Raw genomic sequence first — 27,832 nt, forward strand, 5'->3', positions numbered from 1 at the left:
CACATAGCTTTTATTATCTCTTATAAATCGAAGGATTACTTGCAACAGTACTTTTAAAAATGTATTTGTTGAACAAGAAAGAAAATTGGATAAGTTTCCTTTCACTTGTGCATTAAAAATAAAAAGCATTACTTCTAAGATAAATTAAGTAAATTGTAGTTTTAGTTTTAATTGTAGTATTATTTTTTTCTAGTTTTGCTGTCAGCATCATTTTCTTTTCAAGTGTAGTTAATATATAGTATTTAGCGTAACAATTAATAAATACATATACAGCATTTGGTACCCATATTCATATATACACAACTCAATGCCCTGCACATTCACATTAGCATAAATATTTACCCCATTATAGAGATATAAATGCATAAAAATATATTGACTCTCTATATATCAGGTTACATTTGAGAAACTGAATGTTCTTGAACTATTCTGACATTGTATATTACCATTCAAAAGTTTGGGGTTATTAAGAGTTTTTGCTAAAGAAATGAATCATTTTATTTAACAAGCAAGTAAAGACATTTGTTACAAAAGATTTCTATTTAAAATAAATGATGTTCTCTAAAAGTTTCTAATCATCAAAAAATCCTGAGGGAAAATATATATATATCACGATTTCCACTAAAATAAGCAGCACAACTGTTTTCAACATTGATAATAAGAAATGTTTCTTGAGCAGCAATTCAGCATATTAGAATATTTCTGAAGGATCATGTGACACTGAAGACTGCCGTAATGATGCTGAACATTCAGCGTTGCCATCACAAGAATAAATTACAATTTAGAATATATTAAATAAGAAAAAATATTGTAAATTGTAATAATATTTCACACTTTTTCTGTTTTCATTAAAATGCACCCTGGATGAGCACTTTCAAAACATTAAAAGATCTTACAATCCCATACTTTCAAACAGTAGAGTTTTTTTTCAATCCAATTAGTTACTTTCCTCTTAGTGTCAGGCACAGACATAAAGTAATAGTGCAAAAAAGGCACAGACTCTATACACTGCAAACTCACTGAGCTCATAGTATCTAAAACTGGACAAGAGAGAATCAGTCATGTCTGTTAGAGAGTGGTATCTTCACTGTCCTCTTTGACTGGACTGAGAAGAGACTCCCTCTGCTTGGAGATGGCAGCCCATAAGCGACACAGCATCCCACCTCTGAGAAACAAATGCACAAACACAGATTGACTTCACTATATACTACTGTTCAAAATGTTTTCATTTTTTTGAAAGAAATGAAGGGCCCTATTTTAACGATCTGAGCGCATGGTCAGAAGGGCGTGGCGCAGGTGCACTTAGGGTGCATCCAAATCCGTTTTTGCTAGTTTAACGACGGAAAAAACGGTCGCCACAACCAGGCGCATGGTCCAAAAGGGTTGTACCTAGTCTCTTACTGAGTCAAGGGTGTGTTTTTTCGGCCTAACGTGCAATAAACCAATCCGAGTCTCATCTCCCATTCCCTTTAAAAGCCAGTTGCGTTTGCACCATGGCGGATTCGCCATTTAGATGGTGGATTTTGCATGCGGAATGACTGAACACTTCTCCAGAGAGGAATCATTTTATTTTTAATATTTAAAAATGTTTGTGTGCTGCTGCGCGTCAATGTGTGTGTAATAAGCTGAGTGTACGCACGTTGTGTACCAGCCTATAGGCGCATATTACCAACACGCCCTTTAAATAACAAAAAAAATACTGCGCTATTGACTTTATACCAGGTTTTTGTTGGTCAATGGCACAGTTATTTTCCGTTGCCTTAGAATAGGTGAACACACCTCGTTTTCAGACCAGCACGCCCATGGGTGAACAGATGGGTGAGAGTGCATTTGCTATTTAAACAACGTGACGCTGGACGTGAAAATGATAACTTCTTTAGGATGAAACTAGCAAAAAACACTTGAATTGCGCCGGGTGTATGATCAAAAGTGACAGTCAAGACATTTATTATTACAAAAGATTTCTATTTCAAATAAATGCTGTACTTTTGAACTATTCTATTCTATTCATCAAAGAATGAAAAAAAAAGTGTATCATGGCTTCCACAAAAATATAAAGCAGCACAACTGTTTTCAACATTGATAATAGGAAATGTTTCTGAGCATCAAATCAGCATATTAGCATGATTTCTAAAGGATCATGTGACACTGAAGACTGGAGTAATGATGCTGAACATTTTAAAATGTTAATATTAATAAACAAAATATTAAAATAGAAAACTGTTATTTTAAATTGTTATAATATTTCACAATATTAAGGTTTTTCCGTATTTTTGATTAAAGCAGACTTCTAAAAAAAAAAAAACATTAAAAAAAATCTTAGTGAATAGTAAAACGGTAGTGTCTCCCCTACACCTTGCCATATTTTTCCTGTTTGGTAAAGCTGTCTAAAGGACTTACTTGATGCCACAGTACCGCAGATCATCCCTGCAGGCGAGGCGGAGGAGACAGTCCAAGGTGAACTCATGAAAAACAAGCTTAAAGGAATAAAAAAAAACAAAAAACAGGCAATCAGTATTAACTTCAACATATTTAAGCTAAATTTCACTATTAGAAATCTATAAATATGAATTAAAGCTTGTGGTTAAAAGTAATATATTTTTTTTTCCATATTTCCACTTACAATTTCTATGGTTTTCTCATCCACTGGAACACCTTTTAACCAGCGTACCATAGAATTTTGACCATTATAGGATGAAGGTGTATTATCTGTTGGAAAGAATAAACATAACACACATTGGCTATATATATACACTGATACTTATATGCATTCATTTGTACTTATGTAAACATGTATAGAAGTACATGTAGTGAAAACGCAAGCCCAGAGGGTAAGGCATAAACTTGGGTTGGTTGAAATTGGGTAACAGTTTTAAATGATTACAGGGCGTGTTCTTCATGAGTATCAAAAACTCCTCCCAAATTAAAGACAAGATGTGGCATGTTGAGTAAATGTGACATATTTCTCCATGACCACACCTTTTTGACTGCCTCGGGCTACAACTTTCTCTCATACGGAGGAAGCAGTTCACAAACAATTGTTCAGGGGTAAATACTGACTTAACTTCAGAATTAATAGAAGAAAAAACGAGAGCAACCTTTAGCTGCAGGCACTGCTCTGACCTCCAGGGCTTTGATGTGCCTTTGTTTGGAATGAATGGAGTTCTTCAGAAGCTCCTGGAATTCCTTCTCCTTTTCATTCAGCTGAATAAGCAACCTGGAAGTTGGAACATAGTGTGAACAATTCCCAACAGCAACAAATCAGTGTGGTTCATTACGTTACTGTTTTCATTCACTGCCCTCTTGTGGCTAATTAAAAGTCATTCTGTTGTGACATCACCATCACAGCTCTTATATTTGCTGTACTTTGATGGCCTGTAATTGTGATTGCATCATTTTTTTGTTTGTATGTTTATAGCATTGTAATATGTTAATTTAGTGCTGAAGAAACATGGCTTATTATTATCAATGTGGAAAAAATTTTATGGAAACTGTGATGCATTTTTTTCAGGATTCTTTGATAAATAAAAAGTTCACAAGAATGGCATTTATTTGAAATATACATTTTTTGTAATAAATGTCTTAGACTGTCCCTTTTGATCAATTTAATGCATCCTTGCTGAATAAAAGTATTAATTTATTTTAAAAAAAGACTGACCATACGTTGGTGTATATATAAGTTATTTTAGTATGATTGAGAAATTAGTATGATTATATTTTTTATTAATATTTGGAATTTTTCTATTCTAAATTCTGTTAAAGTTTTTGTAATTTTGTTGGGTGTTTTTTTTCATTTTTATTAATTAACTTTTAAAGATACGTCGATATAGATTTTATTTATTTTTATTTTTCATTTTAACTGTTGTTATTTTGGTGCATCAAGTTAAATTAAAAAAGAGAAATGTTACCATGGCAACTTAGACTGGGTAAACCCAGCCTGATCTGCCGGCGATTTGATTTCGCCCTGCAACTCAGTCTGGAAACCTGTACATTCATTTCTACTGCTTCCGTTACACTTTTGCGGGAACCAATCACAGACTGGCTTATCCACCTGGCGCGCTATTGGCGGGTTTAACATGATGACGGATAGAGAAGCGATGGGTCGTTGCCCGTTGATCCCGCCTCTTGTGGTCTGATTGGTTGAAGGACTATCCAATTGCGCACAGAGTCATTTAATGTATGCCCGTTTATCACGCCTCTTGTGCAGTAGAAAATACATAGCAGACTCCCCAGACCAATGTTCAATGTTAAATTGAGCTTGGTCAGGTGATACCCAGACAATTGGCAACTAGCTAAAATAAAATATTTTTTTTTTAAGTTTTGAATGCAGCAGAGCGAGGTAAGGTTTTGGATACCTTATAGTCTCAAGGCGAAGATCTGATAGCTCCTTTGCGAGTGAAGATTGACTGGAGATGAGGTCACTGTGGAGATCATTGCATTTGGCACGACCTTCTTCAGAATTCTGAGTGATATGCGATTCCTCTTTGTCCTTTGCGAGGGGAGTGACGGCCGTTTCAGAATCCGCCTCTGTGGGCTGCTCGGTTTCTTGAGAACTCTCGTCATTTTCAAACGATGACTGTAGCTGAAGCTTGAGCTCTGAACAGGGATTTTGATGGATTGCAATGAAGGTATGCTGGTAACAAGATTTAGTGATGCGATAGAAGCATTTGGGACCACTGTTGTATTTGAAATTGTGTCCTTTACGTACCTGGCAGCAGAACCGTGATAGTATCTTGTACAGCCTGCCTCAGCAAGTTGTCCAAAGCAAACATCCAATGAGGTTTTATCTGTTGTTTCTTCAGAACCTTCTTGACCTACAAACATAAGAGTCACATATTATGAAGAATAAGATTTTCTAAAAATAAAAAAGCTATTTTTTATGACAACTTCTATTCAGGGTTAGGGGTTTGTTTAAAAAATAGGAAACAAATTAAGAGACCACTGCAGAATTGAAAGTTTCTCTTGATTTACTATTTATATATGTATGTGTTTGAGTAAAATTACAATTTTGGTTTTATTCTGTAACCTAGTACTGACAACATTTCATCCAAATTTCAAGTGAAAACGTCATCTCAAGCATTTAGTTTTTTTGTGGAATATGACAACTGGTCAATGCCTGAACCCTGATGCCAGATTCAAAAAGATCAGCTTTGTTTAATGGCTTGTGACCTTCCTCCTGAACACATTCCAGAGGTTTTCAGTGCCGTTCAGGTCAGGAGATTGGGCTTGGCCATGACAGGGTCTTGATCTGGTGGTCCTTCAACCACACCTTTATGGTCCTTGCAGTGTGGCATGGAAAATTGTCCTGTGGGAAAAAAAAACAATCCTTCGAGTCGGGGAACATTGTCAGAGCCACGTACAAGGTTATCCTGGAAGAAAACATGCTTCCTTGCTCCCCAACTCAAAAGGATTATTTTTTCCAGCAGGACAATACTCCATGCAATCGGCCAGGACAATCAAGACCACCAGTTGAAGATCCTGTCATGGCCAGCCCAATCTCCAGATCTGAACCTCACTGAAAACCTCTGGAATCTGATCAAGAAGAAGGACACAAGATCCAAAGCCATCAAATAAAGCCGAGCTGCTTGAATTTTTGCGCCTGGGGTGGCATAAAGTCTCCTAAAAGCAATGCGACTGACTGGTTTTAAAAATGAATATAACTGTTTTTTCTTTGCATTATTCGAGATCTTAAAACATGGAAATCAACTTTTTTTTTGTTATTTTAACCAGTTGTCATTTTCTGCAAATAAAGGCTCTAAATGACAATATTTTTATTTGAAATTTGGAAGAAATGCTGTCATTAGTTTTTAGAATAAAATACATCATATTCAATTTTATTACCAAATGCCACCTCAGTCCAAAATGAGATCTAATGCTCTTCGCACATAGTATACATTCATCAAATCCTCTCACTTCAAACCCACTAAATCCCAGCCTCAGCCCATTCAGAAATACCAGTTCGTTGGCAGTAACCTCTAAATGCCACTTTCCTTTGCCAGCAAAAGCCTCTAAGTTCAAAGAACCAATCAGAAGGCACGAATCGAATCGTATGATTTCAAGATGAATGACGGCGTGTGCATAAGCTGGCTTTCAATTGTTGAGCTGCAAGTTTTTATCCTGTTTGAAGATATTTTTAACTAAAGATGTTTAGATGTTTATACCAGAAATTTACATTTTATGACAATGGATTTATATATGACTAACATCAGTTTAATGTTTACTGACTTAATGCACTTCTTAATGCACTTCTTACTTAGTTATTGTATAAAGTCTTTATTTGTCTTCTGTTTGTTGCTGTTATGCAATAAAGTGCACTGTCATTTTGTGTCATTATGGTTATTGGTTATTAGGGCTGGGTATTGACGCAAATTTCACAATTCGATTCGATGTCGATTCACAAGCTTGCAATCCGATTCGATTCAATAACGCTTATTTTCGATATATTACATACAATACATGGCAAAGAAAAGAAACAAATCTCTTAAGTAATGCTGTAAACTATGGGAGTCAGTTGTATCCTACTAGGCTACATTAGCCTACTGTAATATTTAAGGTAAAAATTAACTGATTTCTATACAAACACTTAAATTACACTCAATTATGTTTTTTTATAATAATAAAGTTATATGAAATATAAACATTTAAATGGTGGCTGTCATAACTTTTTTTACAACTGATTTATTCAAACATGCCTTAAATATTGAAGAACATTAAAAAGGATTATGAATATGTAATATGGTGCATATATTTAGCAAAATGTTCCTCTCTAGAATACATTTTTCTGGCTGACTAACAAGTTCATTGTCACTGAATATGAGGCAAATACAACATTATTACATGACATTGTTTACAAGCTGTTTTACTGACGTCTTTCCGCGGTTGAAAAACTGATGGAGCGATTCCATGTGACATGATACAGATTTCGATAAGTTGTACTCTAACTTTTAACACATTTTAAGATGCTCGTTCATCTTTATTTTGCGCTGTAACCGGTATTGAAGAAGACAAAAGAGAAGATCGTTCACGTGCGCTCCGCGCTGAGCTGCGCCAGAGCGATCTCATTTATGCTTTTTACTCAGCCCAATTCGTTATACTGTGTGAATAGTTTTTTGACTATATTTTTGAGCCTTTTACCTTTATTTAGAAAACATATTGAAGAGTGACTGGAGAGGGATAGGGTGGAATCGGGAAACAACCCCAAATTACTGAATCTAAACATAGGAGCCTGATTAAAAAAAAATGCTAATTTAAAAGAAAAATGTCAGATGGACTTAAAGGTTTTTGCATCTGAAGTGTATATATATATATATAACCCATAATGTGTATGAGCAATAGAAATAATAATATTTGCCAATGCCAATAATTAGACTCTTAGCGTTGGTTTGCTGAGTTTGGTTTAACTGAGATGAAAGCAAATTGAAAGCAAAGAACATACTGCATCCTGGAAGCTAAAGAGCACCGCCTGCAGGCGGCTGAGAGGCACAGAGGAGTTCAGCAGACTGGAGCGTAAAGTCAGGAGCCTGTTACTCAGGTGCCTTCTGTCTGGAGAGCGGATGTTCTCTCGGAGGCAGCCAATCAGTTCGCTGATGTGCTCTGAGGTAATGCACGGCTCCTCCGCCTGTGAGATGGGGAAAAAAAGCAAGTGTTCACATACAACTCAATTCACAATCCTTCAGGCATTCCAGAAAGGGCACTGGTGGTGTGACAACATTCCACATCAAGCAGTAGTGACAGTATTGTGTGAATGTACCTGTGGTAGTGTCTCCTGAATGTTTTGAACTACAAGGCTAATGTACTCAGTAAGGATCCTATGTAGCGTGTCTCTCCGTTCGCTGTCCTTTCTCAGCATGAACAGACCTAGATTCTCTCCAGAACTGACTGGACTTGTGGTCATGTCTCCTTGAGGATCATCGGGCACTCTACGGACAGCAAATACATGCAAAATAAAGGCAAATAAGTGATTTCAGATGTTGGAAGTTTCCCATGATTTCAACATATAATTCCCAGAATTTGGGATGTGATGCATAGACTCACGTCAAAAAGCCACTGGAGCTGGGAGGACTTTCAGCCATGTCATTAATTTTGAAGACAGGAATGATCCTTCTCAGATCAAAAGAGCAGGACAGATCGTTGTGTTCAGCATCTACGTTCTCCACACACAATTGAACGGGTACAGACATGCTCCTGTGAAAGTCCCCTATAATATAATGACCAAATAAACTCAAATATCCAATAATTAACTTGTTATCAAATTACTTTAAGTCACTAATCATAAGTGGGCGTTTCTTCGACCGTTAATTTTCATTCAAACTAAAAGATTTCAACCTTTTTCTTTTTATTATATAAAGATCATAATTAAACTCTGTGGGAAACTTTTATCATGCCTCCATTTTACAATTGTTTTTCATATAAGTGGTCAATGGTGTAAATTACACTTTGGTAGGAAAATAAATAAATAAATAAATAAATAAATAAATAAATAAATAGGTAAATAAAGTATAATACAAATACATCAAAATAATTTAATTATAAAATAAATGAATAAATATGAAAATAAAGTATATATATAAATATATTAAATACATAGATAATTGAATGATAAAACAAATAACTATAACAATAAACAATCAAGCAAACAAACAAAAATTTCTCGTGTGATGCATGTATAAACATTGCTGGACATTAATGGACAAATAAAAACGCGATTCTACAAGCTCACCGGCAGGTTCTTTCAGAGAGTTGTCGAACTGAGGCTTTGCCCTCTTCCTGGGACTGCCCTTCAGAAAGACATTCTTCAGGAGCTCTGAAGCTGTGGCTCTCTTGTCTGGGTTGGGTTCAAAGCAGCACACGATGAAGCCTTTAGCTTGCTCTGACATGCACTTTGGCACTGGGGGGTGAATCTTAAACATGCCCACCTGCAGAGGGACGAAAACAGTAAACTGTTAGGCCCGAGACACTCTTAAGAACGTCATAACACCGCCAGTTTTACACCATCAGTCTTTGCCACAAGGGGTGCTATACAAGACATAAGCATAAACCGTCTTCTGTTATTCGTGCTTACATGCATAGAGGGTTTTTTTCTGGCCCTACAGTGAATCTAATAAATATGCAATGAAGTATGAAGTCAATTGGGAATGTGAGAATGGAATGTAAATAATCTTGTTATATAACATTAGTTTAAAATAACACTCAGATTCCTGCTTTAAAAAAACTGCAGCACCTTAAACATGGCCGCCTGAGGACTTCCCAGCTCATGAAAAGGTGGTTTCCCTGTGGCCATTTCTATGATGGTGCAACCCAGAGACCAGATATCAGCCGGTTTGCCGTACCCACGAGGACCTTGGTCGATGATCTCTGGAGCCATGTACTGCAGAGTGCCTGTGGCCGAACAAATCAGGAGGAGTTTGAAAAGCAAACACACAAGAGTACATAATGTAACCTGAGAAGCATGCAAGTATGCACTAGGAGACTCACCTGTGAACGTCTCTGTACATGGGTTGATTCCGGCTAGTCTCTTAGAGGTTCCAAAATCTGATATCTTGAGCACACCGCTGTACGTATTTATCAAAACATTATCACCCTGGTGAGATAAAAATGATGTGAAGTAAAGTATGACGCATGATGAAAAAAATGCAGCCAAAATTTCCATGTTGATAAACAGATAGCTTGAAAGCAATGGCAGCGCTGTGATGTATTCATACCTTAATATCTCTATGGACAATCTGATTATCATGGAGATATTTCAGCCCTTCCAGAATCTGCTTGGTGTAGAAAACAATGGTTGCCTCATTATCTTTAAGAGGCCCCCACTTTGATCGTAAGAGAGAGGACAAACTTCCTGTAATGGAAAAAACACATGATCATTAGTGTTCAGGAACTGTGTAATCATACATTTTAAGATAACAGATGCACATATACACATATGAAAGGTCAATAAAATAGACCACAGAATGAAAAGAATAGACAATAAAAGAAATAATGACAAGAATATTTAGAAAAAATGTCATTTAAAATGCTTAAACATTGTAATCTTTGCATTTATATTGATTTCAATCAGTGCTCTATTTTCAACCATTTTAGGTGTAATGACTTAAAAATGTCAAGTGGTGTAACATACACTACCGTTCTAAAGTTTGTGGGTCTGTACGGTTTTTACAGCACCCAACTGTTTTCAACATTGTTAATAATAGGAAATGTTACTTAAAGGAACACGCCACTATATTTGAAAATAGGCTCATCTTCCAACTCCCCTTGACCGTTAAACAGTTGAGTTTTTTACCGTTTTCGAATCCATTGAGCCGATCTCCAGGTCTGGCGGTAGCACTTTTAGCATAGCTTAGCATAATTCATAGAATCTGATTAGACCGTTAGCATCTCGCTCAAAAAAATGACCAAAGAGTTTCAATATTTTTCCTATTTAAAACTTGACTCATCTGTAGTTATATTGTGAGCATAATGAGCCCATTTTCAAAAATAGTGGCGTGTTCCTTTAAGTAGCATATTAGATGATTTCTGAAGGATCAAATTCAACTTTGTCATGCAGGAATAAATTACATTTTAAAATATTTTTTCAATTGAAAAGTTATTTTAAATAGTAACAACATTTCACAGTATTATTATTTTTACTGTATTTTGATTAAATATAAATGCAGCCTTGGGGAGCATAAAAACATATTCTGACCCCAAAGTTTTGAATGGTAATGTAGTAAAAATCAACATAAAAAGAAAAAAATATATTTTGAGTTCATGTGTGTGTGCACATATTATAGCATTCGTTCAGTTAAAAAGTATTTTCCAACAAATATGAATTTTTGTTCATGAATATGATCATTTTTACGGGGTTTATCATCAGACTAACTGAACAGGTAAATGTAGATTTTTAATGTCCATTTTTAAGGAATATACCACAAGGGTCTACAGTAATATAATTTCCTGTTTTATGACATGTTTTGTACCATTACAACAAAATGGCTGCTTGTTGGTTTACACCACACTGTCTTTGATTAGGCAAAAAGCTAGTCAAATTTTGATTTGATTTTAATAGTCTTTTTCCAGAAAAGTCAACTTTTTTTCATCACAACAAGCTCATGATGTTACGTCACTGTCCCATAAACAACCGAGATTAATTATCTGAACTGGTCTGTGCTGTTCAGTAAAGCACATTATCATTACACTCCCAACTATAGATCTTCCCACACACCAACATTACACACAACACACCCAATTTCTCAACAGACTTCGCAAAAAAAATCAACATTCCTTCATGTCATTAAAGAAGGAAAACTTCTAAAAAAAGATTATGTTAGAGAACAATGAGCAAAGCACACCACACCTCCAGGAACCTCCTCCATGAAGATCTTGATGAAGCCATCCTGACTGACTGATCCTAAATACTGAACAATATTCCTGTGCTTCAGCCTCTTGTGCAGGGCAATCTCCTCATGGAGCGGCTGAGAATAGCTAAGAGCCAGAACGAGAAAAACAACAAAAGACAAAAGTAAATATTATGATGATCTAAACTATGCAGTTCTGACCACAATCATAAGGGTTTAGGGGCATATTTGGTAAAACGGCTAAGCACAAATCTTGGATTACATGGAAAGGTCTACATCTGCAAATTGTCCATGTGAGGACAGTTTAAACAAGCATTAGTCCAGAGGACAAACATCACTGGGCCGTGGGGACCTCTGAACATGGTCAGAGGTCAATAAACAAGTGCTGGATTTTTGCAGAAGCAGTTCAACAATGTACTAATACACAGTTAAGAAGTGGTGTTCAATTAGTTAATTAATCATATGTTCAGTATATCATATATTAAATTATTAATGCTTAATTATGAATATATTTTATTATTATTATCATACAGTACTTTTATATGCCAAATGTGGGCATGTTTTAGGTGTTATGAAAGTTAGTATGTTTTACTACATTGTTATGTAACAAACATCAAGTTCAACTTGCACAAACTGATAAGAGAAACATTTTAAAGTATGCGTTTCATCAAAAATATCAACGAAATGGATAAACAAGTTCATACGTGCTGTCCTTCTCTGGGATCTCTTTGATGGCGATGCGCACATGATTGCTGAGGTCCCGTCCAGCATACACCACTCCATATGTTCCTTTCCCCAGCACCACCTTGCCTACATTCTCATTGCTCTCATAAATATACTGAAAGAGAAAAAGTACCGTAATGGAGTCCTATGGACCAATGGGTAAAGACCGGTGATATATATACAAACATATCTATACAAATATACAGATTTATGACTAATATAGATATAGAAGGAAAGTTTAGGGGTTAGTACCTTTTTTTTAAAGAAATTAATAGTTTCCACAAACATATTAAGCAGAATAACTGTTTTCAACATTGATAATAATAATAAATGTTTCTTGAGCACCAAATCAGCATATTAAAACGATTTCTGAAGGATCATGTAAAACTGAAGACTGCAGTAATGATGCTGAAAATTCAGTTTTGTTAAATATATTGCAAAAGAAAACAAATATTTTAAATTGTAATAATATTTCACAATTTTACTGCAATTTTGAACAAACAAATGCAGCCTTGTTGAGCATTTATTTAAAAAAAAAAAACATAAATCAATCATTAAATCAAACCATTCCCAAGCTTTTGAACTCTAATGGCAAAAAGCTTTTGAAGCATTTTGATATGAGCTGTTCCGTGAAGTATTTGACATTTAAAAGAACACTGTATTCCCAATGCTTGTTAAAAAAACGCAAAACTGAGTTTGGTAAGAAAAGCATTACATTTCACACCTAACTGCTACATTCAACAAGCACTAAACTGGCGGTAACGACACATGGCAGCAGGAAGTACGTTTAAATGTGGAGTCTTAAACTAAAGATAGTTAAAGAGGAAGCAAACAGGCTGACAACACAGTTGCATTATGGTACTGCCCATCATATAGTGGTACCATATTCACAGTAGCAACGGTAAGCTGCATTTGGAATGATACACAATGGAGAGAACTACAGTATTTAAAATATCATAAATGGCAACTCAACTGTTTCATGATGATTCTACTTTTCATAAAAAAACATTACAGCCAAGTCATCTGTCAAGGCAGCAACACTACATATCCTGACTGGCAAAGTCCAAGCCAAAAGAAATGAATAACCTAATCAGTTAATCAAAACTAACCTGACAAAGATCTCGGGTTTATTCAATAAAAAATATAAACCTATTCTATCTAGCATTAGTCTGCATCAACGAAAGTCATTTTTTAGGGTTGTGTTCTAAGGATAAGGTAGAAATAGCTGCTTAATCAACCAAGTGCACATTTTCACTCATGCTGAACATGATTACTGGGCCTGGACAAACAATGAGAGGTTATATGCTATTCATGGTGATTTCCCTCACCTCTAAAACTCCTTCCCCTCCTGTGATTGGACTGGAATCTTCCACGGGACTTTCTGTTTGATGCAATAGAGAGTTGACCAAATCACAGAACCTGACAAGCAACAAACAAATGATAGGGTTTGAGAATATGTTCAATGGAAAAATATCTTACTTTGTGATTCATTTCCTTGATTTCGTCATGGTGTTCAAACATGCACTTACACTTGAGCATTTGGCCATTACGTAATCGTGTAATGCTTTTTTCCTTGGAAGAATGTGAATAACTTAAGATTAGGTCAAATGTGACTTCCTAAACCTGATACAACATAAGGGTAAGTAGATATGGCATGCATTTTAAAGGCTCAGTGAATAGTGCCTGGAGCACCTATTAATTCAGTAAACATAACACGAATTCACATAACCTAATCGTTTAGGTGTTCATTCTCTGCCAAAAACACTCATGACATTGGAGCTCTTCCCTCATATTGTCCTTGGCAGCATGTTTGAGCAATGTGTCGGTCGGCTGATCTCACCCTTTACAATGAAGATCACTGGGAAAGTACAACTGGAAGTCATCTGAATTGTACAGGACATACAGGAAGCAGCTCCGTTCGTCGAACTTGGAGATGCTGCATGAGTGGAACAACAGGGGATTCTCAATCCAAATAAACATGAGCATTCTTAAACCAATCCAACATGTGAATAATAATAAAACATCAAAGATAATGGGTCATGCTCTTTTCACTATTTGAAAATGATTCAAATAGAGTAACAAATGTAACAAATCATGCAGTTTATCACAAGAATATTACAAATAAAAATAGTTAGAGCTCTTTTACATTATAAAAAAAAGTTAAATAAAACATTAAAAAAAACAAGAAGAAAGAAAGAAAGAAAGAAAAGGCACAGGTAGCTACACATTAAGAAGAGTTGAAAATGGTCATGCATACAAGAGCCGCAAATCATGATATAAAAAAGGGGGTCATTGAGAAAAAAAACAGTAAATTATTAAATGATTAATGGTTTAGTAATGAATTTTGGGTGAAGATAGCTTGACAATCAAGCTATTTAATCTCTTTCTACCTCATTCATTATATTACTAAAATCAGAGTTTGAAATAAAGGACAAAAAGGGCTTCAAATATTCTCAAATCAAGATATATGTAATCTTTTCCATCGACAAAAAAGGACATATTATTGATCCACTGTAAGATAGATGGTCTTGCTTGAAATAAATACATATGTCAATGAGTTTACGGGTGCTGCTACAATTTACAATTTTCTCAGGAAATAATCCCCAAAATAAACATTTCTGGTTTCATTGGGAGACCAGACCATCTTTCCAAAACTCCAGCACCTTAGGACAGTTCCACATTCAGTGTAAAAGTGTTCCTTTATCGGTGCACAGTTCTTTTCTTCCATTACATAAATGACACATTTAATGCCTAAAATGTTAATTTTACAATAATGTGAGACTACTGTAGTCTTGTAACACACAGCAGTTTCAAAATTCTAAGTTTTAGGTCAAAGTGTATACTTTGTGTTATAAAATGAAATGTTAAAAAGTCTCTTATTTTACTGAATACAAATATTTTAAAGGAATAAAAATCGACAGGAAATCCAAACCACCAAGGATGGACGAAAAAATTGATGTCACGACTGAATAGCTCTTTGCAACTTAAAAACATTTTAATGACAAATATAACACATGACATTCCTGTTAGAATCTGTGTGGAAATACTAATTCTAACAGGAATACAGATCCCACTAGGAGACCATGAATCCATTCCTAAAATTATATATTTTTTTTTAAATATAGGTTGATCTGACCTTAAATATTATTATTTTTTTAAATATAGGTTGATCTGACCTTAAATATTAACATCCATTATCATTTGTTTTGCAACATGAGCTCTAAACAAGATGTCTGCTGCCCTAAGGGCTGTACATAGAAAAAAACAGCAAGAAAAAGAACAGAAAGAGACATTGACCTGAAGCTTAAAAAGCTGGAAAGAGGATAACAGGCGTCAACCAGGCCAAGCAACAGGGAAGCTTAAAAAAAAGACCTATTCAGAGAAAAATTGCTGGGCTGTGGCCAAAAGAGAGCAGCCCTAGTGGGACCATAAAATGCTGCAAGCTTGGAAATGGAAAACAGAAAAAAAAACGGAAATGGCAGTATTCTCATAAGCGCACAGTACCTTACTCCACGGATAGCAGATGCTGGGAAAGTCCATTCATGGAGACCTTTCTGGGAAAGCCAAATAAAGCACATTACACTCCCACAGACATGTAGAGTATAAAGCAGTGGGTGGCTCACACCCTCTTCCGTCATGTTAAATGATGCCTATCTTCCACATAAATTATTAAATAAGATGGAAACTCAACTACGTTACAACACAATGCAATGAAACTGCACCCTGCACAATTAGTCTTGAATGCCATGTGTGAAAAGCGCCAAGAGTCAAGGGTGTTTACCTCGAGTGGAGTGACGTGTCTCAGCTGCACCGTACGGCTGTCATCTTCCTCACTTATGCTTATTATACTGGGTTGGAACACTTTAGTTGGCTCCAGAATCAGAACCTAAAAACAGAGATATTTTGGTCTGTTTATATTCTCCACCTTTTTGGCCTTTTCTTTAAGTAAAACAATCTGTGTTTTGGGCAGTGGGATAAAGGCCCCAATATACTTCAAGTGAAATCAAAGATGGTGCGACGTCATTTCGAACAAAATCAGACCAAAACGAAGTTCATTTCAGGAGTTTTCACAAGTTCCCTCCAGCTAGTAAACACCTTTGAACTACCATTTGTCCTTGGTGATTATGTAATAGGTAGGTGTGCTCTGTGGCTTCACCTCCTTCTCCGCCTTATTTCTTCTGTTCAGTCAGTCGAAGTCAGACATCCGTGAGTAAAAACATAAACACACTAGAGAGCTGCTTTATAGTAGAAAATGACGTTCTAATGGAAAGAGACACTAACAGTTTTTTCATGTTTAATAGTGTAAAGCTGCTGCTTTAAAGCAATCTATAAGGGCTGTGCAATGAATCGTACTTGATTTTTTAGATTTTTAGATTTTTTTAAAACCAGATAATCAACATGAAACTATAATTGTGTTGCTGCCGCATATTCCTTTCCTTCACAGTAGTGTGCTTTCATTCCTCCCTAAAGGCCAAAACTTGACATCCTAATCAGCCAAATTGTTGGTAAACTGTGGCACGTGCTTGATATTAAACAGTGTTATAAAAAGCGCATTAAGCTGCGAAAGAGATACTGTTCCCCAAGGAGGCCCCCTGTGAGTGCACTCCGAGACGGGGTAAAAGGAGCAAAAGCTTCAGATACGCATCTAAATGGTAAATAGCCTACACACAAATGTCTTCAGTGAATGTAACATAGAGAAAGAGCGTGTTTGTAACAGTATATTGGGTCAGTGTGTTAGCTCTTAAAGTGACAGCAGCCTAATAAAAGCAGTCATTGGGCCTCCTTCATGAAACACGAGCAGAGCGAATTTGTGTGTAAATCGTTCGCAAAGCCGCTCTGACGTAAATTTTCAAAATGTTAGTTGGTACGAAAGAAATTTACACCAGCTCCCTACCACGTGTAAATGGTGCGTAAAACATTTGAACGTTCTGTGTTCTAATTTAGGCAAACTAATGACATTGCATACTTCACAATGTCATTTGCAGAGTCTATTTTTTTTTTAACTGTTCAACTTCGGGTAAAACAGCGATCGTCACTGTCACTTTTTACTCAGCCGTGCAATCACAGTGGAGGAGGGGCGAGACAAATACTACACCGACCAATCATCCCACTTGTACACCGACTGAACAACAACGGAGAAGTTAATATTGCTTTTTACTGCATTTTTATATTCAGTAATATTCTTCAAAATGAGATACTAGTAACATTACTGCCATGGATATTCTGTATCAAAGCAACCAAAGTATTTCAGCTGGAAAAACGCTGTGTTTGCAAAGCGCTTTCAAGTGCCACCAGCTGGTCGTTTTCAGAAGAGCACCAGGTGTTTTTTAGCTGGCTGGACACACGATAATTGAATATTTATTGCTAGGCATATGGTCAAATAGTCTCTTTAGCATTTATGCAAAATACTGGAGCCAAACCTGAGAATTCCAGAAGATTCCACAGCATTCCTGGCCACGTCATTTGCAGTTGCAACTCAGGGGCGGGGATTATGCTAATTATGAATGAGCGTGCACGTGCACCCTATTTACGAATGTTTGGAATTCATTAATATACACACATTTAACTACTGAATCTGTGGTATATGAAGCGTTTGTGAATCTGGAGGAGAGTTTTCGTAAAGGTCCATTTTACGCGCAAATTACTCGTATATTTGCGAAAGTTTCATGCTTTTGAATGAATAAACTGTAGTTTTAATAAGGATTAATCTATATTTTATGTATACAGCAGTGTTTGCTGAATGATCATTGTGAAATTTCATAGACATTTAAAATGACTCATATCATGAAGTAAGATTACCCACCAATAATCGTGTTAAATAATCGTGATTTCAATATTGAGCAACATAATCGTGATTATGATTTTTACCATAATCGAGCAGCCCTACAATCTATTGCTATATAAATAAGCGTGACGTGACTTGATTGGAGTGCTGCATTGTGTTGTGTGTGTGCAAACATATCCACATCACTATTATCATATGCTTTCTTAACTGTGGTTATCACCAGTTTTGTTTGATTTGTTTATTTTCTAGTTTAAAAAGGAAAGCGCACAACACATATTTTACACATTCATCTAAACGCTGCTCTCAGCAGAGTGGGTGGCTTCAGGATGTTCGCTAACAGTATACCACTGGTCATGTATTGCAAACTTCTTTTTATTTCAAACTACGTCGCTGTGAGTATTTCGGGGCCTTAAGGTTGTACTGCTGAGGGAGGAGAAAACAAGTGGTCTTACCGGGCAGCGTGCTGTGGAAACTGTAGGCTTGCACGCCTGCACCATCAACTCCATCCAAAAGTCCACAGTTTCCTGTTTAGGATGATTCGCTTCTTTGGGTTTGGCAAATTGCTTGTATAATATGTACGTCTCCATAATGGATGCAACATACCTGGTTTAAAGGAGAAATCACCTTGCAGTAAATGATATATGTCTTATTAATGTAGTGTGATTATTTCATTTTTTAGGGGGACACAAATTTGATAATGGAATTATTATCTGTCCAATTCAAACTTGCAGTACTTCAATTTGTGAAAAATAAAAATAAATGCCTAGTCTTATTTGATTGAGGGTTATTACAGTTCAGAAAATAAAACTTAGTTTGTTAAAAAAAAGGGTTTAGTTTTAACTTCATACAAACCAAACTAAACATGGATAATTAATAATTTCCTTTGCTCACCATATTGGCGCTTTGAGCCTGTAGAGTTTCTCGGAAGCTTCAATGACTTTCTTGTGCTCATTGGCCAAGATTCCAGCCCCCAGATAAAAACCGACATCCCAGTAGTCCTGCATCTTCTCAAGACAGCCCTTCCTGCCCAGCAGGCTACTGAGTGTGACACCTGCACAACAGGCACAAAGCTCAATAAATACCTTATAATAAATACAAACTCATTCTGGGCTATAGCATCAATCTCAACTTGTATATGTATGAAAAGCATGAGACAGGGCAGCACGTCTAAAGTGTGAAAATAAAGCAACACCTGTTTAACAACCTCTGTCATTTTCTCACATTCTCGATACCCATACATTGTGTTATCATGCATTCATGTTAAATCCCCGAAGCAATTGGATCATAAAAGTAGGCCACAAAATATCAGTTTCTGTACACTAGCCTGCTATATAGAAAATGCCATGCAATAGCCAACAAAGCACTACATGATATGTAGACCAAACCATGACCCATCTCACTGTTGAAAGTGCACACAACCAGAGCAGTGAAGCTAAATAAAGGACACATAAACACACCGATTTTCCGCAGTTCAATAGAAGTGTCGAATTCATGCCCAGCAGCCATCAGAAGCACAACATTATTGATTCCGGAGTGCAAAGACGGTTCAATCCCAAAGGCCTTGCCATACCTGCAGGACAAACATAAAGGTAGAAAAACAAAACATCATTAATGTTAAAAGGAATATTAGAGAAATTAGCATTAACACAAATGCCTGTCACTGTTTAATGATTCATGATTGGATCACTGTTTGAACCACAGATATAAAAAATATTAATTAGTATTTTGTCCCATTGTTTGTAAAAAATATCTAAACATTATTTAATCCAGACAAATTTATCTGAGAAGCAAAATCGTATTAGATATATATATATTTTTTTTTTACCAGGGAATATATCTTGGATTAATTTAGTTTTACTATCCCATTGCATGTTTTTCTAGTTTGAAGCATAAATCTACAAACATTTATTTTATGCTTAAAAACAAGAAAGAAAAAAATTGTTGAAATTTGTTTTTCTTTCTTTTTTGTTATTAAAATGATTTGCCAATGCTTAGGGAAAAATCATTCTTTGAAAACAGGACAAATATATATTCTTTGAGAACAAGTCTTAATATCTTAAGCTGCATTCAAACTAGCAGTGAGATTGCGACACAATCCCATTCATTTCAATGGAGAGCTGGCGATTTCCGGCGACATGAGCGACAGTTACCATTGGCGACAGGATGGACGTGGTGACATGACAAAGTTGAGATATGTTCAACTTTATTTAAATGAAGAGCGACTTTCGAGAGTGACAACCAATAGGAGTGAAGTCAGTGGAGCGCACGTGATCCATCCCTCTTCTCGAGGCTAGATGGAGGAGAAGCTCATTTTAGCGGTCAGCAACTGCCCTATAATTTCTGATATGTCACTGTATACACACGTAGGTACTTGCTGTGCTGACTCCCAGATAAACCAGCATTTGCCCTTTTGTGCAGATAAGCCGCGATGGCAACGAGCACTCGCTGTTTCTCATTTATCTTTCATATTACCGGTAGGCATTTTATGTAGTTTTATGCATTCCATTTATATTTAAACTTGTCCTTACAAAATACTTCTTTGTAACAACAAGTAAACTGATTCATTGTCTACAACATGGAGTAACATCCGTGAATGTCATTCACAAACATTACTAGGCAACCAGTAGTGAGAATGCACATTAGTAACCTCACCGCCAGCCACTGGCGACATGCAACGACAAAGTTGCACAAGAGGTTGACAAAGTTCTTGTTTTAAGGTTGTTCACATATTTTTACTGTAAAGCAAGGCCTGAACAATTTATTGGAAGGGTGTGCATACCACTGAACATATATTTGTATTATTTATGATCAGATGTTCTCCTACCACAGCACCTTATAGTAAAGTGCTTTATAAATGTGTGAAATAGATTTAACAGTCAACAGTCTTGTGTCACTCTGTCGATCGAGAGGACAAAGACCGGGACTCACCAGTAACATGCTCGATCTCTGCTGTATGTGTCTTTGAAGCCGGAACTCAGGAACATGTCCTTGTAGATGCGCCCGCACAGGCAGTACACGTCCGAGGCCACGGTGCTCCCCGATTCCACAATGGGTAAAATGAGCTTTAAAGCCTTGTCACGATCACCAGTGTGATTCCTCCTTTAAACAGATTCAAAATGTTGTGTAGGGAATAAAATGAATGTTTACTCCAGTTTTTGTGGAATGTTATTTTTCTCAAAAAAAAAAACGAATCTCACCTGTTCAATGCAAAAATATACTGAAACTTAATGTTCTGATGTGCTATCACCATGCACATGGGCAAATTATTCAAGGTCTCCACCAGATTTATTATGGAGTCGTAGTCCTTGAATTACATAGAGAAAGAGAGTTCAATTTCAATAAATTATTCACACATTTGGCTGGCACCTCTTATATTTCACAACCATTGTTAAATATTCTTGCTTATTCCTTGGGTAGACAAAAATGATATACTATACATTTTTTCATATAATAGAAATAAAAGCATAGCATGAAAATCTTAAAGAACAGGAAGCAATAATGTACCGTTTACTACATGATTTATTACTTCAAAGCCGATGAGATCTCATTTCTATATCTCATTAATAATTAAACAGATTCAGGAGTGTATCACAGCAACAATCAAAACATTCACACAAAGAATTGCTGACACAAACATGCATTCAACCGCAAAGATAGAAGAAATACACATTTAAGGGAAAAGGTATGATAAAAGCTCTATTTGTTCAACTCATAGTGCATGAGTATCATATTGTGTCATATTGGCTTAGCATTGTACACATTAAACTCTAGTAACTCACTGGGATGTCTCTGTAAGACAGCAGGAGGCTCATAACAATGTCTGGACTCAGAAGCTCCACCGAGTCCAGACGCTTCTGGATCCGACCCAGCTCCTGGCTGAGGGCCTGTCCGGTGAAGTGCTCTCGAGCCAGACGGATCTCCCTGCGGGTTGCCTCGTGGAGGTATTCGCTACGAGGCGAGAGTGTGTTAAGCTTTTATTCAGACAATATAAAAGTGACATTTAGCAATTCCAGGAAAAGAAAATGCACAAAATGACATTCCTACCTAGAATGAATGTGAACACTTTCCAGCAACTTGACCAGTCGATCCACCAAAGGGGTCAGCAAGGATTCAAATTTAAAGCTGGAATGAAGGAAATCTTTGATCCCCCTCATCAGTGTGGCATCACAGGCAAATACTTTACCCTGCGGTGACACCATGTAGGGGATAAAAGTGTAGCTCCCGCATTGTTCCTAGAAAGAAGAAGACAGAAGACAGAACAAACACATCATTATAAAGGACCGGGGCTAGTTGTCACAAGAACGGTCAGTCAGTTCCTTTAAGGTTCAGATTCAGAGTAAAAAGTCTAATTATACAAATGCTTGTTTTATATAGCAGTGATTTTTCTGAAGTTAGTTTCACCTAGTTAAGTCATACTCCTACACTGTTGACATAGTCAATACAGTGCAGCGCTTCCAGGTTCTACGTCACAACGCCGGCTCATTATCGGCTAGCTCCTGCGTCAGCATCACACATGCGTCGTCGTGGTGCTCACATGAACAGCGTCGGCCAATAGTGAGCCAGCGTTCTGAACCTGGAAGCCCTGCACTGTGTTTACTACGTCAAAAGCGTAGGAAAATTATGTGATAGAGAAGAGATTGTTGAATAAAGTCTTTATTTTGGGGGGTTTTTGCACATAAAAAGTATTCTCGTTGCTTTGTAACATTAAGGTTGAACCACTGTAGTCACATTAACTATTTTAAAGATGTCTTTAATACCCTTCTGGGCCTTGACAGTTGCAATGATGTTGCTGACTATGGGGGGTTCAGAAACCTCTCGGATTTCATCAAAAATATCTTAACGGAACACGGCCCCTCAGCCGGGACTGAGTGGCAGAACAGATGTGGCGTGACTGGAGTTAATAGGGGAAAACGCAAGTAAAACAAACGGTTATCAGTTTAAACTAAAGGTTGGACTCGATATTGTGTTCCTTACAATTTACCAAAGATCCAGTGATCCATGGATATTGACATGCAGACTGGAATCGTGTTTTCTTTACATTTATATGAGCCTGATTTCGATACATACATATTTATCACTGTCAGTCATCACAATATCGAGAGTGAATCCCGCATTTATATGCGGATGGGCCTATGTTTTGAAGCGTGTATGTGGCCGCTAGTCAAGAATGGAAAACAAAAATGTTATTCAAATTCTGAATATATTATAGGCCTATTAATTTTTTTTATATATCGCCTAGAAAGCGCGCAAAGAGCGCTCCCTTTATAATCACTAAAAGCTGTCAATCATTCAATGAACACGATCTTAAAAAGTTCAGTTTCATAATTCAGTAAAGCTGACTACACAATGAATCTCTTATTTACATGTCTACCAAGAGGATTAGCGCGCATGCAGAACAGAACACTGGACAAAAACTGAGTGGATTCAACACCTGTGATTGGCCACTGCGTTGTAGAAATCAACAAACATGTCTGTGATTGGCTACATTACTCACCGAAGCAATAACACGTTAGAAATTGAATCAGTTGACGAGCACAAATACAGATATGCACTGGATCTTTTGCCAACTCTGTTTTTTGCTAATAACATACTATTATTACGAAGAAAACAGATCCTAGACCAGCAGTTATGGGCAGCTTTTCCCTCTAAAAGCAATCAGTAGCAGAAGCAGCAGGCGGCAATGCTCTGAGTGAGAAAATTACACCCTATTATCAAGTCCATCTCACTCTGTCCGGAAGGGGCACAGGGATTCACGCTGAAAACCAATGCTGCCTCTCAGTGTTTTTTCATCTCAGTGGGCGTAACTGCAGTCCCTACGGTTGATGGTGACGTCCTGTGCATAGAGACAGAGCGACACGCGTCATAATCTGAAGGCCACGCCCACCGGGGGGGAAAACAACCAAACCGTCTCCATTGACTTTGCATTGCGGGAGGCTGCCTCCTTGTCATTTCGGACTTATTACAAAAAACTGAACAATGTATAAAAGCTGATATGTGACAAAGTGAACTGCAAACAAGCTAAACAAAACCCAGAGGCAAAAACCCAGACGTTTTTATAAGCTGTTGACCCCAAAAACGAGCGTTTAAGGACAAAAAAGTGGATTCAGGCCATTTAGACAGAGCGCTACAGGTCATATTACACTGAGAACTACGGCGACTAGAGGGGAACAAAATCAACGACAGGAAATATAATATATGAAACGGACATTTGGATATTTGACTTAACAGTGACAAAATGTTTACTGCACACATACACATACTGAGACATACTGAGTGTCAGGATCCCAAAATTTACCCATTCATCCTGCTGAAGCTTCACTTCGTCTTGCCTGTATCCACTTTTATCTTCTTAAACGCTCGTTTTTTTGGGTCGACAGCTTATAAAAACTTATTTCTGTGTTTTTTAGCTTGTTTTCTGTTCACCTTGTCACATATCAGCTTTTATACATTGTTCTGTTTTTTGTTATAAGTCCGAAATGACAATGAGGCAGCCTCCCGCAATGCAAAGTCAATGGAGAGCGTTGGATTGTTTTCCCCCCCGGTGTGGGCGTGGCTTAAATACGCTCTAACTCTATAGAGTGCCGAAGTAATGACGTCACTTTGTAGGCCAAAACGCGGAAGTGAGTTAGCATTTTAGCCCTATGGGTTCCCTCGCCCTAAAGTCTATGGGTTTTTTGAATGGGTTTTTGTTAAATCGCCTGAAATAAGGTCTGTGGTTAACAAAGCCTCTATATATTTTCACGTTTTAATCTATGACATAAAACACACTAGTTATAACCTGCTTGTGATTTTTTAAGACTTTATTGTGTCTTAAAAACGATGGTTGCTAACAAGTTGCTAAAAGGGACTACATCCTTTGGCGGGGACTTTAGACGTCATCGTGACAAACAGGCAATCTCTCACTAGCCCGCGTTTCAGCCTAAGAATGAAGAACTTATGTGGCGTGAATAAATCGCGCTATTCGCGCAAAGTTGGATGCTTGAACATTTGGAGTTTACTCTCTTCACATGTTTGTCTCGTTGAGAAATGGCTGACATGGGCTGTGTTTACACGTCTTTTTGTGTTAAAATCTACTGTTAATGTGTGACAAAACGTAGTTTTAAGACTTTTTCAGTCGATAATGTAGTTGTTTAAAGCTCAAATCTGTGGTTTATTTATAAGAAGAGTGCCTATTTAAACATTTTATCTGGTGTTATCGGAGTTGTGAGCTCCAGTGAGTCAGCGGCGGTCAGCGCTTGTTTAGCCGGCGAGAGTTGACTTTCCTCGGCTAGTCCTTCTGCCGTCTGCCGCTGGCTCTGATGTCTCTGTGGCGTCTCCAGCTATAATTAGTCTTGTGGAGATTTAACGGCCCATATTTGCTCTCATGGATCTATAATTTGTTCCCTGGCAAATCGTTTAGGCTGAGTGCAAAGATAAGTTTCATTACTTGTTTATTTTAAGGCTGTAACTGTACGTTACCGTTGTAAGTTAGCCGACTAGCACTGACTTTGAATGTTTGACTGAATTGTTTGCTTTATTTCATGTGTAGCTTATTATTATACGTTTTGTATTATTGATCAAACATAAACTTGCATTTAACAAAAAGAGACTGGGTTGTGTTTCATGTCATTTAATGTTATCACAGTGATAATCATATTGTCTGAAAAAACATTAACAAAAGATAAATCTCAGAGAGGCACGCATAAACAAAATTAGTTTCTAACATTTTTGGAAAAAACGAATGGGCAATATTTCTCATGAAAAAGTGGATAAGTGTTCATACACAGCGCAGATCATAATGAGCGAGCGTGCTTTTAAATAAAGTTTGACAAAGCTTGATGATGACGTTGATCCGCGACCATAGTGTGCTGTAGTCCGTTTATAGCCTACCGTTAGCATTTTATATCTGACGGCTTTATTTGGGCTTCAAAATGTATACGTTTTGGATTAACTTGTAAAGATTATCTTGGTAGACAAAACGTGTAAGGGTCATTACTCTTTGTTGAACACAGATCTTATTTTTTGCGATTTTCCAAAAGTCTATGGGGAAAATGAATGGCTTTTTGATCGAGGGAACCCATGCGCCGCTAACTTCCGGGTTGGCCTACAAAGTGACGTCATTACTTCGGCACTCTATAGGTTTAGGAGTAGGTGTGGGGGAGGGGTTAGGATTAGGGGTGGGGTTAGGATTAGGCAATCAGGTAGCGACTTCAATGAGGGGGGTAATAATTTGGCTACTTAAACTACTTTTAAACGAACCAATTCGAAATGACAACAAATACTTTGATTATGTAATCTGTATAAAAGGTTAATTTCCCTCTATAGGTGCGCTACTGCGGAGATGACGAGTCAACATCATTCTTAAAACTTCATATTTGCAACCAAAACAGACTCAGAAAACACTAGGTTATTAAAAAAACAAGTAAAATGAAAGTCTCCTTACTATTTTTACTTTCATAATCATTAGGCTACTTTTGCCAGTGGCATGAGTCATATTCCGCCATATAAAAGTCAACAAACTGAAAAAAATAAGTTTTTTGAGATAATGTAATCTTGTTAAAACGGAAAAATAATATTGGTAAAATTGGTGTCGAAAAAAAGTATCGTTCAGGAACCGGTATCGAAGTCAAGGTATCAGTATCGGTATCAAAAAATTTTGCGCGATACCCAGCCCTATATTTTGGGTTGTAATTGTATTATTACAGCATATGTGGCCAAAACATATATTTTTTAAATGTTTCTATTCATGCTTTTTTATGCATAATTTCATAAAAGTTTTATTTTTTAGATTTGGCTATTTGTGCTGTTTAATAACAGGTCGCAACTAACCCTATTTCGCAAGACAACATTGTTTTCAAGAAGTCGATTTATCGTGTTCAATGAACTGGATCTGTTTCATTAGTCAAGAACGGTGTGGACGTTTGTGCGGTGGCTTTATACAGAAACTGACTTTTAAAAAGTGTACTTACTTTATGCTGACTTTCGAAAACAACCTTGCACTTTACAAATCTTAAGGATGTGTTTTTGTGTGTTGAGTCTCACCTTGACAACTTGAAGATTGTCTTCTTGTTTGTTACAGTACAGGATGACATTATTGGTCATACTGAAACTCTCTCTGACACCCAGGTGATAAAACAGAGACGGCTGACAAATAGAGTTGTTCATCTCCACCACAACAACATCTAAAACACAGAGTTAAAAACAACAGCTTACACGTGCACTTTAGAAATATTCCTGAAAATCCCAGGTATGTACGTGCCACGACTTGCCTGCGTTGTAAAAAGTGTCCAGGATTTCAGTAGTGCCCAACGCAATGCGCTCAAAAGAAATGCTCTTGAGCACGGCGTGCGCCTCTGCGCAGGCTTCTGTAAGACACGTCTGTGAAAGATCCTCCTCAGTTTGAGGCAAAGACCCGTCCTCAACGGCGATATACACCACGGACAAAGCCCTGGTCCGACTCCGCGGGGATATTATGCCTTTACCGCTGCCTAGTTCGAGAGCCAAAGGATCCTGCCATAAACTTCCAGCAGAAACTCGCACGGGATCCTTTCTCTTGGTGTCGTGCAGGCTCATGCGCCTGCGTTCAGTCGTATACATGGTGTATCTCGAAATAGGTGCCTAGCTAATTAAAAAAAATCATCCTGTGTTCGCGTCCTCAACATGCCTTCACTATGGCGCAAGTATTCCTGTAGTTTTTTTCAGGTAAGAGCCTCTGAGGAGGATCTTTTAGACGCGCCCTCCTTCTGCGCCCCGCCCTCCTCGTGTCACGCTCCACAGCTGTGCGACCTCGCCTACAAGACAACCGCTGCTTGCTCAATAACTATTTGCCTGTATTTGTTTTGAAATAATGTTTTGTTCTATGCAAAATCGTTCTATTGCAAAAACTTTTACTTATATATTATATTAAATCATATGAAACATCACACTGTTGTCTCTTTGGTATCTAAATACCTCTTGATTTTTTTTAATGACTCAACAACTGTGAGACAGTCATCATTTTAGAAACATGTAT

At 37.1% G+C, this 27,832-nt stretch overlaps 1 protein-coding gene across 1 annotated transcript; it reads right to left on the bottom strand.

Moving 5' to 3' along the window:
* Positions 1–27,567, bottom strand: LOC307137990 (mitogen-activated protein kinase kinase kinase 5). Its single transcript, XM_079836053.1, has 28 exons — positions 27,090–27,567; positions 26,863–27,002; positions 21,886–22,073; positions 21,621–21,789; positions 21,039–21,145; positions 20,770–20,940; positions 19,299–19,411; positions 18,733–18,892; positions 18,294–18,444; positions 15,838–15,942; positions 15,561–15,610; positions 13,897–13,992; positions 13,385–13,475; positions 12,038–12,171; positions 11,333–11,460; positions 9,702–9,838; positions 9,475–9,580; positions 9,221–9,378; positions 8,720–8,915; positions 8,035–8,197; positions 7,751–7,919; positions 7,436–7,618; positions 4,709–4,814; positions 4,356–4,596; positions 3,099–3,217; positions 2,624–2,709; positions 2,401–2,477; positions 1–1,165 (listed from the first exon to the last, which is right to left on the bottom strand). The coding sequence occupies exons 1-28, from the start codon at positions 27,415–27,417 to the stop codon at positions 1,069–1,071; spliced, it is 3,969 nt and encodes a 1,322-aa protein (XP_079692179.1). The 5' UTR covers positions 27,418–27,567; the 3' UTR covers positions 1–1,068.
* Positions 27,568–27,832: the final 265 nt, after the last annotated feature.

This window comes from Gobio gobio (assembly GCF_949357685.1).
Source record: "Gobio gobio genome assembly, chromosome: 15".
NCBI classification, from domain to species: domain Eukaryota; kingdom Metazoa; phylum Chordata; class Actinopteri; order Cypriniformes; family Gobionidae; genus Gobio; species Gobio gobio.